Source organism: Rosa rugosa, chromosome 3 (assembly GCF_958449725.1).
Source record: "Rosa rugosa chromosome 3, drRosRugo1.1, whole genome shotgun sequence".
Lineage (NCBI taxonomy): Eukaryota > Viridiplantae > Streptophyta > Magnoliopsida > Rosales > Rosaceae > Rosa > Rosa rugosa.
In genome coordinates this window covers 27,799,718-27,812,389 of record NC_084822.1, presented here as the reverse complement: position 1 = coordinate 27,812,389, position 12,672 = coordinate 27,799,718, and the positions used below count along the sequence as shown (strand labels likewise).

Genomic DNA, 12,672 nt, shown 5'->3' with positions numbered 1-12,672 from the left:
AGAACAACTATACATTCATCATTTTCACTCATCAAGGAACTATTACATTCAATGCCACTAGAGATAAGCCCATGATCATGGTGGAAATCAAAGCATCCATTTCCAAAACTAATCACTGAAATTTTGGTAAACCCTCTTATATTTTTCTCAACATATCCATAACTCCATAATTCAATCAAGGTAATTATTAGTGAAAAGGTAAATTTCAAACTATTACCAGATGCCACTGTCTCTAAGTTCCCAACTGCAGATATCAAGTTGGAAATGCTTACCCCAAGTATTCTCATATTCCTTACCAACTCTTTATTCATAAGAAGAAATTCATCTGCTAAGAGAGTGTGGCCACTACCCTTATCACGAACCTTCTTATCAAACCCAGAGAAGCATAGTTGCAGGACATAGTGACTAATCTTCTTTGAACCCTCAACGTAATGCTTAAGCCTTATACACAATTCATTAAAAACATTCACCACACATGTACTAATTTTCTTTCCCTCTTTAGTGCTCCAATCGGCTTGCTTAGAGGACCCTCCAGTTTGCTTACTCCAAGAACCTTCAGTTGGTTTATTCAAAGCAGACCCTCTGTCACCACTGTCATATGCAACTCTTGGTTTCTGACTACCACTACCGCCCCAAATAGAACCTTGATCCTTGATCCTTGTTATCTGCTGCTGCAATACCCCAGGATGAACCAGCAAGTTGTGATGCTATTTGCCAAGTATACAACAAAGTGTTGTCATTTTCCCTTTCATTAATTTCATCATCATCTTCACTATCTTCAACTTCATCAGTAGGGGCGACATCAGTTTTCTGCTCCACATTGTCCGACTCAGCAACAAACAATTTGTCATACTCGGATTGCAATTCAACATCACGTCCAAGTTGATTAAATCCATTCTCCAAGCTCACACCTACTGTAACCTCAATGCCTTCAATTTCAGATTCATCCATCATGCTCAAACAGCCTTTAGCTTGCACTTGAACGGAGCTCGTCGTCGTAATCAGAGAAGAACCCGATGAGTGAGACGAGTTGATCTCCGGGCCCATCACAGCCAACCCAGATCCAAACTTCTGAGCTTCCAATTCCTGATTGAGCTGCTGAGGATGGTAAGACTGAGGAGATTCGTGAGGAAGACAATGAGGGTGGTAATGATGCGCATAATAAGGAGTAGGCAGTGGCGGAGGAAAAAAGCCCGGCGATGGTTGCATGAGCGGCGGAGGTAGGTGGTTGGCATGAGGTGGCGGAACCCACTGTTGTGGAGGCGATGGGGGGTGTAATGAGTGGTACTGGTACTGAATTTGGTTCGAGTACCATACCCCTTGCTGTTGGTGAAGGATTGGTGGTCTTGACGACGGCGGAGATGGAGGTCGTTGCTGCTGGTAATGGTAGGGATCCGCCGTTGCAGGTGGTGGTGGCAGCGGCGGCCTCAACTGAGTTGTTCGCTCCAATCTCATTTGTCTCAACTCGTTTAATATCTCTGACTGGAATATAGCCTGCTCCGTCGCCAATGATGCCATAGATTTGTGAAGTTCACTAAATTCCACCGCTGTCTCTTCTAACTCGACTTGAAGCTTCATTCGCAAATTACCTGGGTCCGGCGGACGCGGCGGTGTGGATGAATATTGTGGTGGATCTCCAGCTCTCCTCGACCCCATGGTTTGGAGCTCTGATACCAGATAATACAATCCTAAGTCTAAAAATGCAGAAATACAAAGAACTAGAAAGGAAAAAGAGAAAACAATTGATATTCTTTCGATAACTTCTCAAATGGTCCAAAAACAGTACATATAGGGAGCAAGATAGATAAGAACAAGGATCAGGACACCTGTCCCATTTCCTAGAGGATAGGAGCACATGTTATCAGCATGATTGATAACAATGACAGCTCATGCATATAAGGAAATACTAATCAATATAAGGAAGACTAAACTATGACTTGTTTATAGTTGGGGTCCCAACATCCTCTTAACCATAGCAATTAGGATAGGTGCAGAAAAGTCGGCAGAGGTGATCATTGGTGCTGGGAAAGCAGACGGTGGCTTGGAACGAAACTGCTACAACTGAGTAGTTAATAGCTTTGCATGAATGCTTAAGATAGTGAAAGAAAATTCTTTGGGCATAGCATTGAAGGCACTCAGCTTGTGCGACTAAGCCTGAGACTAAGAGGCACTCAGAAACATCAAACTGAACAATGGAGCCTCAACAAATTCTCAGTTTATCCAATTGAATCACACTCCCCAACATTGATCCGATCATATAGGCTGTGCCTTTAGTAGTAAAAGCTAGTGGGAACCAGATATCTCAACCTCACCAAAACAGTAGCAATAAGAATCAGCGTGCATCATTCAATCCTCCAAAATCCAAAATACAACATTGACTTACAAAAGAAGCATGATTCGTCTTCAACAATTTTCTTCTTCTCCTCCACTTGAGAGAATTTGAAAACAAACCAATCTTGTTGTTCCTCCACTTGAGAGAATTTGAAAACAAACCAATCTTGTTGTTATCTTGGAAAGACAATTTTTGAAGCTCCAGATAGAGGCCATAGTCCCCATAAAGCCTTGGGATCCACTTCCTTCTTCAAGATTGTTGAGATGAGCCAACCCACATCGTAGTGATGAATGGAGACGACACTGCCGAGAGGACCAAAGGATGTTTTCCCTTCTCAGAGATAGCAAGCGTCGCCACCAAGCAAACTAAAACTTAACGACCATTGTTTTTTTTTTTGAAAAGGGAAAACCTCCTTTGGTCCTCTCGCCACCAAGGAAGAATGGTGTTGAGACCGACGAGGCAGAGAGAAAAACCTCTAGCGCGGAATTTCTTTCTTGAAAATAATTTATTGGGTTATACATTAATTTTAATTTGGTTGTATTCATAATACTAAATTTCTTTATTTACCTTACGTATTTTTCTTTAGAGTGTTTCTATTCATATCTTCAAATCTCCAATATTAGTACTTGGAATTCCCAATTTATTTCCTAAAATTTATAAATAATCTTTTATCCTTAAACTAAAAACTCAAATCTCATCCACACCCAAGTGCCCAACAAGTCACTCATGTCCAATTTCAACCACTACCTCTTTCATGTTTCCCAACATCGACATCAACATCACTACTTTACCACCTCTCTCTCTCTCTCTCTGTGAAAAGTAATACTCATCTAATACCGATAGCTTAACTTGTTAGCCTCACCAACTTTCTTGGGTTTGTATTGCATAATAATAAGATAATTGATGAGATGAACTAAATGAGGTACTTGAATATTATGATTCCGAAATTGAAGTTAAAACTATAAGAATATATCATAAGAAACCAAATTATTTATAATAAGGGTGGTTCTATTCAGACATCCTAATTTAGTATTTAGAAAATTAGAACTTCTCAATTTTTTGTACAATTTTAATCTCCATTTTACCCATATATGAATTAAAATAAATAAATAAACAAAAACAAAAACCTCTCACCATCGAGATAGCACATGTCCTCCCCTTTATTGTTTTCTTCACCACCATGGAATATCACTGAGCATTTGTGGGTTGATTTGCCAATTGAAGTTAGCCTTCATTTAATAATTGTTAACGTTAGAAACCGAAGGCTCTAGTTAACGTTAGAGAAAGAGTTCATCTCCCACTTTGGGGGAGACTACATCCACTTGAAATATTCAACTATATGTGTTTGGGCCTTGCGGCCCGAGTTGATTACGAAGGCAAGTTGTAATGGGATGGGCGTTTAAGTGGGAGGAGTGATCCCTTTTATAAGGAAGGGAGTCACTCTCCTTTACATTTTCTTCAATGTGGGACAAGAAGTCCTATATCTAGTCTTCAAAGAATGTTGTGGAGGCACATTGGCAAGGTGGCTTCCCGACAAGCTCTTGGCCCGACTACCACGCGTAGGTTGAATGTCGGGCTACAAAATGCATGTTGCGGTTGGGTCCACCATGGCTTGTGGGCCCCCCTAAGAGGGTGTTACATATGCTTGGTGACATAGTTATTTTTCCATACTAGTGAAGGTATCTACAAGTCCCCGAAGTCCCCAAGTAAGAGGAGCTCCTTGGTTGGGGAGTTATAAACATGATGTCATCAAGCATAAGTGATGTCCGGGCGGCGTCCAGCCCCTACAAGTCCCCGAACTCAGTAAGCAAGAAGGGACTCTTTAACCTGCAAAACAAAGATAGAAGGGCGCACATGTAGAATGCTTGTTGTATTGGGCAACGGGTGTGAGTTGCTCTGATATGCATTAGCATGTACGAATGTACAAGGCACATGATACATGATGATATATATACGTGAATGGTGCTAAGTATGATCGGTTATGAGCTCGAGAATGCACATGGTTGTGTGAGCATACGATAAATGAGTATATGAAGTGCATATGATGCATAAATGCTTGATGCGCGCAAGAAAAACGAACGAGGTCGAATTGACGAGGTTACGCCCGTGAGGTGTAAGTTACAAGAGTGCCGTGAAGGCAAGAGTTTGTAACTCATGAATGATGAATATGCAAATGTTTGTGTTTGTTTGGTTTTTTCACTCGTATTAATGGAACGTGAAAATAATTCGATTGTTGCAAACGACAAATGGTAGAAGAATTCAATGTTCTATTAATGTGTATCATGTCGGGGAGACATAAGTGTAAAGCTTGGGAATTCCGGGAAGGCGTGAACGTAAAGCTCGGGGTTGCCGGGAAGGCAAGAGCGTGAAAGCTCGGGGATGCTGAGAAGGCGTGAGCGGGAAGCTCGGGGATGCCGAGAAGGCATGAGCATGATAGCTCGGGCATGCTTAGAAAACAAAAGCGTGAAAGCTCGGGGTTGTCGGGAAGGCAAAAGCCTGAAAGCTCGGAGATGCCATGAGGCATCAATGGGTAGCTCGAAGTTAATGCCTTGAGGCATGAGCGTAACTGTTGCTAATTATGTTGGGCTGTATGTGCAAGTCTTCGAAGTCCCCAGTCAAGGAGGGTTTTCTTGCTGGGTTGATACCAAAGCGTAGCTTTGTGCCATATATCGAGCATAATTAGTGCGAGTGCGTTGTCCACCTAGGATTATGTTGGAGTGAACGCTTTTGCCCTTTCGGGTGGGCCCCTGCTAGGCCCTCCAAGGAGTCCCCCGCTCCTGGCTATAGACCTCCGTATGGTCGGAAAATTGTTTGATAAGGGGAGCTATGTTTAAGCAGTGGGCTTTAGGTAGCGAACCTAATCTTTTGATATCCAAGCGTCGGGGGTTAACTGCCAAGTCAATGGCTGCCGTGGGCTGTATTAACCGGTACTTTTACTCTTTCCTAGAGAAGAAAAGCTTGACTGCAATGCCGCGTAGCGGTCATCGTCATTGTGAGGCGTTGCCTTACCTCTTGGTGGCTGGTCATGGACCATAGACTCGTGTAGTCTAGAGTTGTTTAGGTCTTTTTTCCGTAGGGAGAGTTTGATAAAATATGGTGCCCGGAGGCTAGACAATATGTTTACATATAGAGTACATGTAAATTTTGCCTATTGTATGAACAACGACAAATAAGCATGGCATAGTTTGTCTAAGCATCACATGTTTATTTAATTGAATTACAATTAAATAGAAGCATGGAATATGTGTATAGCATGTACTTATAGTAAAGTTGTTAATAATATTTTTGCATTGTTGTAAACATGGTAAGATTCTTTGGGGTATAAAGCATGACATGTTTGTTTAGCATAGTAGGTGTGCTACTAAAACATTTAATATGTGTTATAAGCATGCTTTAAAAGTCATTAAAAGCACGTTAAGGCATGACAATAGCTCTAAGTGCAAGAGCGTAAAGAATGAGGTATTGTTACTTATCTTATGCCGAAGATATATTGGAATTGGAATCAATACAAGTACCAAATCATGTTGGACTTGTCCAAGCATGACGCTCCATTGCTCCGGAGAAGCATCTTAGTAGAGAGTTGATGATTTCGTCACTTGGGGAGGTGATCGGCTAGTGATCGCCAATAGTTTGCTTGACCTTGCTTTTATAGGAATATTTTCCATTGATTTCCTCAAAGTCAAAACAAAATACGTGATTAGCGATTTATTCACATGATTTAGTTGACTAGATAAGAAGAACTTGTTCATGTACAAACACCAAATAAGGAGAAGATTACGTAAAGGAAGCATATTAATAAAGTGCGCTTCCAATTTGAACCTCAATGGCCCAGGAAAAAAGCAACCTCAGTGGCCCGCCTTCGCCTATATCATTGTACCACCATCGATCCTCCAATCGTTCAACCTCCGATTTGCTGCCATCCAGGCTGTAATCTAAGAAGCTTCACACTCGCACCCTAGCCTAATCAGAACAGAGCCGATCCAATCAGGGTTCGCACTATGCTGTGGCCACTTCAAGCGAACCTGATGCAAGGTGGCACTATGCTCAGCCCTCTGCAGCCTGTCTGAACACCCAGCCTCCCTTTCAAGAATGACAGCGCCAATCCTCCCTCTCGGCGACCATAGAAAACCACTCCAGCCACCTCCCGCCTCCAACCACCTATCCTTGAGACATCGACCTAACCCTATCAAGTTTGACCCGATCGAATCTAAGGCCAACAGTCTCACCCTTTGCCAACTCTGATCCCTATCAAACCCATAAGCCTTGCTCCTGTACTCCTTGAAAGGAAAGTTCCCGTTCGGCGACGAAGTTTAATGACGCTCCTCTAGATGGTTGAAAGCAACTCTCTTAGACTTCAAGCGCGTCAGGTGCATTTCAATAACAAAATACTGATATAGAGCTACACGAATTGACCTGGTCAGGGGCGGAAATACATTGCCCCCTCCGGTGACACCCGAAGTTTTAAGTTCTGATTCTGTCCCTGCACCTAGTGGTGGAATTTACTCGGTAGCAATGCCTTTGAATCCCTAACCGAATATAATCTACTAACAGTTGAAATCTCCATTAAATTCAGTTATATGTTTACAAGTGAACTAAGTGACCATCCCATGTCCATCATACTACCATGTGAACTGAAAGTGCACAAGCCCAAGCCAACCTGAACAAAAATAAAAAATAAAATAAATAAATAAATAAATAACAAAAATGAATTAGTAACACTATTTATATAAAATCTAACTATCTTGACACATTCATTTTGTTTAACAACGGACATAATTGTATTCATAAAGAGCAAAATTACAATTCCGCGTTACAGTGGTTAGTTGATTGCGTATTCAGTCATACTCAACTATTATTCAATTAAATCTAATGGTGAAAAAATATGAGGAAGTTCAAATGAGTTTATTTATCTCATTATTTTTCATCTTTCAATTTAAAACTAATGACAATTGAGCACGACTCAACACAATTCATCGACTACCAGAAGATAATTTGCTAAAGTATAATGACCAGTCTTTTAAGGCACCACATATTTTCTCAAACAGCTTCCTTTCTTTATTTTTATAAAATCCAATGTAATTTCTTTTTGGGACTGAAAAATCAAATGTCAATTGCACAAGGCAGCTGAAAACTGAAAAGCAACATGTATGTGTCAGGAAGCAAAAGATACACACACACACACATACTACGATCCTCGAAAGCTAATATATAAAGCCAGGATTGGAGAAAGGAGCAAAGAAAAGTTTACAATTGGAGTTGTATAAAAATTATGAGAGTGCCTATGCAGTCGCATTTGATTAGCTAATGGAATACAAAGTCCAGCTAATTAACAGGTCCCATTCTCTGTAACATGTCCAGATTTGCTGAAACAAAATGAGGAATCCAACCACCCTGCAGTCTTTGCTAGTTCGACGTAATGAGCGAATTGTTTCTGGGCATCAGGAACATCCAAAGCTAAATCATCTAGAGATTCTGCAACTCTCCCGAACCCCTTGGTCATTTGGTTCATTGTTATGAGTCCAGAGCCAAAACATTCCTCGAGCAGAATCCAAAGTCTTTCATTCTTCTTTTCCATAATGCTAACCAAAGCTTTTTTGACAACCTCATGGTTGAAAAATGGCATGCCTAACTCCTTCATGCAGCGGCAAGCCTCCCTCACGCCACCTCCAGACTCAAACTCTTCTAGCAACTTCCCAATCTTGTCCTTAACATCCTCAACTGCCCATCCAGGCCTGCTGCTTCCTCCACCACCCCAACACCTTAGTATTCGCTCCCCAGAAAGCCGGGCCTTTAGCAGTGACTTTGCCATTTTAAGAACCTTGCTCCCGATTGAATCAGGTGCCACACACTGACTTCCAATCTCTTCCAAATGTTGTGGGGCTAGAACTTCATCCACCACTGATCTAGCAAGAAACATTGCAAGGTCTTCAACAACAATAGGATTATCCAGAGCTGTGTCATCTGCGGATTCTATCAGCATTACAAACCCATTTACAACATCATCAGCTGGAAAACATAGAGAAGACAGCAACACGGATGCCATTTCCTTCTCCCTGTTCTTCCGATCCATTGCTAGAGTTATCAGTCTTTTAACAAAGATAGCATTCAGTTCGGACGAGCAAGTACTGTTCTCTGACTCTAGACAACTGCTTACCTCTGAGATATCCCCAGACAAGAAGTACTCTTGAATAATAGATTGAGCCTTCATCTTGAAAGCTCTCGCAACACTATCTTCTAATGATGGCTTTTCTGGCTCCAATGAGAGTGACTTTAAGGACGAAGCACACACCCAGCCCTCCGATGCTGCCTTAGAGATCAATGACTGTAATATTCCCCGGGCATTTGGTATGTCAAGCGACAAGTCATCAACATAGTCGATCATCCTACCAAAGCCTTTTGATACTTGGCTTGAGTTGATTAAACCTTCTTCGGCAGCTTCTTTCAGCAAATCTAGTAGCCGGCCTTCAGCTTGCCACCTCTCCATTGCCATTACAAGAGCTCGCTTAACTATTTCATGGTGGAAAAAAGGAACTTTCAAATCCTTGATGCATCTGCAAGCCTCTTTCTTGTCACCACTGACTACATACTCTATCAACAAATTATTTATCTTAGCCTTAACATCCTCAACAGTTCTCTTCTTGCTACCTCCCCACCGCCGCTCGATGATTTCAGCATGGAGAGGGGCTGCTAAGTAGCCCTTCTCAGCTCTCTTCAAAACTTCAACCCCTTTTGAGTCCTTGGGTAAATAATTCATTTGTTTTTTCAAAAATGCAGGAGGAAGTATGTCATCAACAACAGCTCGGGCAATGAAAAGTGCAAGAACATCAACTGTATCTGGTATATCCACAATCAAGTCATCTGCAGATTCTACCAATTTACAGAACCCTTTGTAAACCTGTGGGGGATCAATGAAATCAGCATATAATGCAGATAAAAGAACAGCAGCCATTTCTTTCTCCTTGTCATGCCTATCCATAGCCTTAGAAACAAGTTTCTTTACAAAGTAGAAGCTATAGCTAGGCATATCAAGTTCTCTTAGTTCATTTGCAGTGGAGGTAATGTCATCGGTAGCAAAGAATTCCTCCACTATTACTGTTGCTTTCTTTTTGTATTCCTCAAAATCCACTCTCTCAGATTTTGCATTTGATTGGTCACATTCCTGAAACACAAACTTTCTTCATTATTTGTAAAAGGAATAGACAATAATAAAAGTAATAACAATATAACATAGAAATTAATCAAAGCAATGTTTAATAAGAAACAGTGAGAGTTGCATATAAGTTTTCGAAAGCAGGGAGAGTTCTATATGACGGGTGGAACTTTTAGTTATTTTACCTCACTGCTATCAAAGTTAGGGTCACTAGAGTCAACGGTGCAACTGTCCTCGGTATCAAGTAACCCTCCCCAGGTGCCTTTTCCCCCAGAACCACCTGCACATGATAGTTGCTTCATCAAAACTAAGAACCAAAAACCATTATTGAATTGAGAAAACAGAATATCTTTAAAACCCTTGCTTATAATTAACTAAGATAGTAGTATTTCTTTGAGTCCAGCAAGAGAAATTAACTTGTTGAGGCAATCTCTACACTACTGGACATCAGTTTTTCACATTGTCCAGATTGGAGTACTTTAGTGCCTCTTGATGCCCAATATATACTGCAAAAGAAAACCTTGAAGCAGACAACTAGAAAAAAATTACAGTAAGTGTTGTATACCCTTTTTAGGACGCCCATCTACAGAAGAATGTGAATGCCTATCATGCGCGAGTGGACTAACTTTTCCAGTTTTTCCCTGCACCTTTAGGGACCTTGGAGAGTTTGGGGACTTTGGGGATTTGGGAGACTTTGGGGACCTTGGAGACTTTGGACCAATGTGCAGCGGAGAGGCAGATAATGGATCTGCACTTTCTGTAGCAGAACGATGGAGCTCCCGATGCTCATTTGAGACAAAACCATCACTGAACTCCATTCCACTCATACTTTGAGTTCAAGCAACTCACTCAGTGGATTCAAGAGGCAACATATAATACCTTCAATTTGTGTTGGCTAACAGTGAAGAATGACACAAGCTGGCCACTTGTATTCTTCTTTAACTTTTCACCAATTCATACAAATCAGTTCTTCAACCTTAATGTAGTGGTGTTAATATTCCGAGGAAAACTCCTTATAATTTGAGATCCAATTAGCACCTGTTTCATAAAAACCATAGCAAGATTTGGGGATCAATATTATGACAAGTGTTCAATCAAATTCATATGAAGGGCCAAATTCAAATGATAGAAATCCTTTTTTTTTTTTCTGGAAAGAAAATTCAATTATATCAGAACTTCAGAAACTAATTGGAATACTTGAAACTTGGAATATTACAATGGAAGAAGGTCATGATTCATATGAAGGGCCAAATTCAAATGATAGAAATCCATTTTTTTTCTCTGGAAGGAAAATTCAATTATATCAGCACTTCATAAACTAATTGGAATACTTGAAACTTGAAATAATTACAATGGAACAAGGTCATGTTGTTGGAATGAATGAAAAAAAACACCCGATAACCCCCACACAATGAGCCTTGTAGCTTCAGTATCTAAACATTTGGTTCCAATCTGCACCTAAACATTGTGCCAATATGCACGATGCCATAAATGCTGTCAATATTTTGGGCTAGAAGTGAATATACTGAATACTGATAACTTTTTCAAGGAAAAAATTCTCACTCACACTTCGTCTGAATTTGTATATTACTGACCAATTTTGAGCTAGCAATGACCGCACCATGTCCACAGTTTTCATTTCAAAACACACGAGAAGGTCTCAACTCATGTTCAAATTAATGCAAGCATAACAATGAAGTATGTTGCTAGGAATACGATCCCAAACACACTGAACTAGGCTGTAAATTTTCAACATAATCAGTGTCTGGTTTAATGAGTTCACCAAATGAACCCATCTCAATGAAGTTCAAATACACTTTAAATATACTACATATCAAAATCAATTCCAATACATGTAATTTGTGTAAGCAAATTTAACATCACCTCAGATCTCTTCCTTGCATGCTGCGCCAGAATAAAAATCAAATCTACAGGAAATTCAGAAATACACGATCATCGAGAAGATAATAGTCACAAAAGGGCACATACATAGAGATAGAACAAGCATGTTTGGATGGTAAATGGAGAGATAATGATCGATACCCAGATGGCAAAATGGAAGGGGTCTGGTATTTGCTTGGGATGTGGAATAGCTTGTTGATGATGTCAGTCGGGTTTAAGGGTTTGAGTGAGAAAGGGAGACAATGTCAAGAGGCAGTTACAAAATTGTAGGAGTTAAAAGCCGTTGGAATTCAACGCAGCGAATCATGAGGAAGAAGGGTCTTTCAGACTCTCATCCAACGGCCTCTCATTCTTCCTTTCAAAACGGGAAATAAAGAAAAGCCCGGGAGAGGCGTGGGGGTCCGAATTCAACACTGCATATTGGCGTAAAAACAGGGGTGGTTCTAAATGCCCCAAATATAAATATTTTCTAGAATACCACATGCATCAAATTATTTAAAGATTTTTTTTTTTTTTTTTTTGGTTCTAAACGTTCTAAACGACCATTTGGATCGTTACTTTTCGGTCACTCATAGGTTTCTTTCTCTCCTTGAATGTACAAATCGTGTTGCTAATGAAGTATTGCCTAGTTAATAAAATCTCATTTGGGTTAGCCCTTTCAAAACCGTTTGGATTAGCTTTCTTTCTCTCCTCGTATGTACAAACCGTTTGGGTCTTTTACAATTATCATTTTGACTTTTGATTGAGGTTACTAATCACAATCAAGGGTTAATACTCTAGGTTTCTTATATTAGTTATTATTGAGTGCATATGAAATTGATGAGAGATTTTTATCAAAATCCTACCTGAATAGTAAATTTAGAGGTATGAATAGAACTACCCTTTATTAAAAGTGAAAAAAAAATTCATGAGCAATAAGAATATTATCATGATCTACCTGAATAAATGCTTCTTAATTGTTAATTCTTAGAGATCTATTTATCTAACAAAGATCGTAATCTAGTAATAATGGTCTTTGTAATTACTTTATAAGCAAGATTACATAAACTATTAACTAGCTCTATAATAATTAACAGACTCGGGAGCTCTAACTTTGGGAATAAAGCAATAAATATCCAACACTTGAATAATTCTCATAAAGCATTTTTATGCTTTTTTTTTTTTTTTGGCGATGGAAGGATTTTTATTCAACAAGAAATATATTATAAGCAAAACACCCAAAACGGGCCTAAAGGGATAAACCCAACAAACAAATACAAACAAACCCAAACAGCCCTACAAGCTTCAA

The 12,672-nt window shown here is 40.0% G+C and overlaps 1 protein-coding gene across 2 annotated transcripts; it reads right to left on the bottom strand.

Moving 5' to 3' along the window:
- Positions 1 to 7,539: 7,539 nt before the first annotated feature.
- Positions 7,540 to 11,673, bottom strand: LOC133735971 (MA3 DOMAIN-CONTAINING TRANSLATION REGULATORY FACTOR 2). Of its 2 annotated transcripts, XM_062163408.1 has the most exons (5): positions 11,526 to 11,673; positions 11,367 to 11,410; positions 10,048 to 10,520; positions 9,668 to 9,762; positions 7,540 to 9,491 (listed from the first exon to the last, which is right to left on the bottom strand). In XM_062163408.1, exons 3-5 carry the CDS (start codon positions 10,307 to 10,309, stop codon positions 7,659 to 7,661), a joined length of 2,190 nt encoding a protein of 729 aa, XP_062019392.1. In that variant the 5' UTR covers positions 10,310 to 10,520; positions 11,367 to 11,410; positions 11,526 to 11,673; the 3' UTR covers positions 7,540 to 7,658. The 2 variants fall into 2 exon arrangements, with proteins under 2 accessions (XP_062019392.1, XP_062019391.1); XM_062163407.1 differs by having other exon boundaries at positions 11,367 to 11,673.
- Between the last annotated feature and the right edge of the window lie 999 nt (positions 11,674 to 12,672).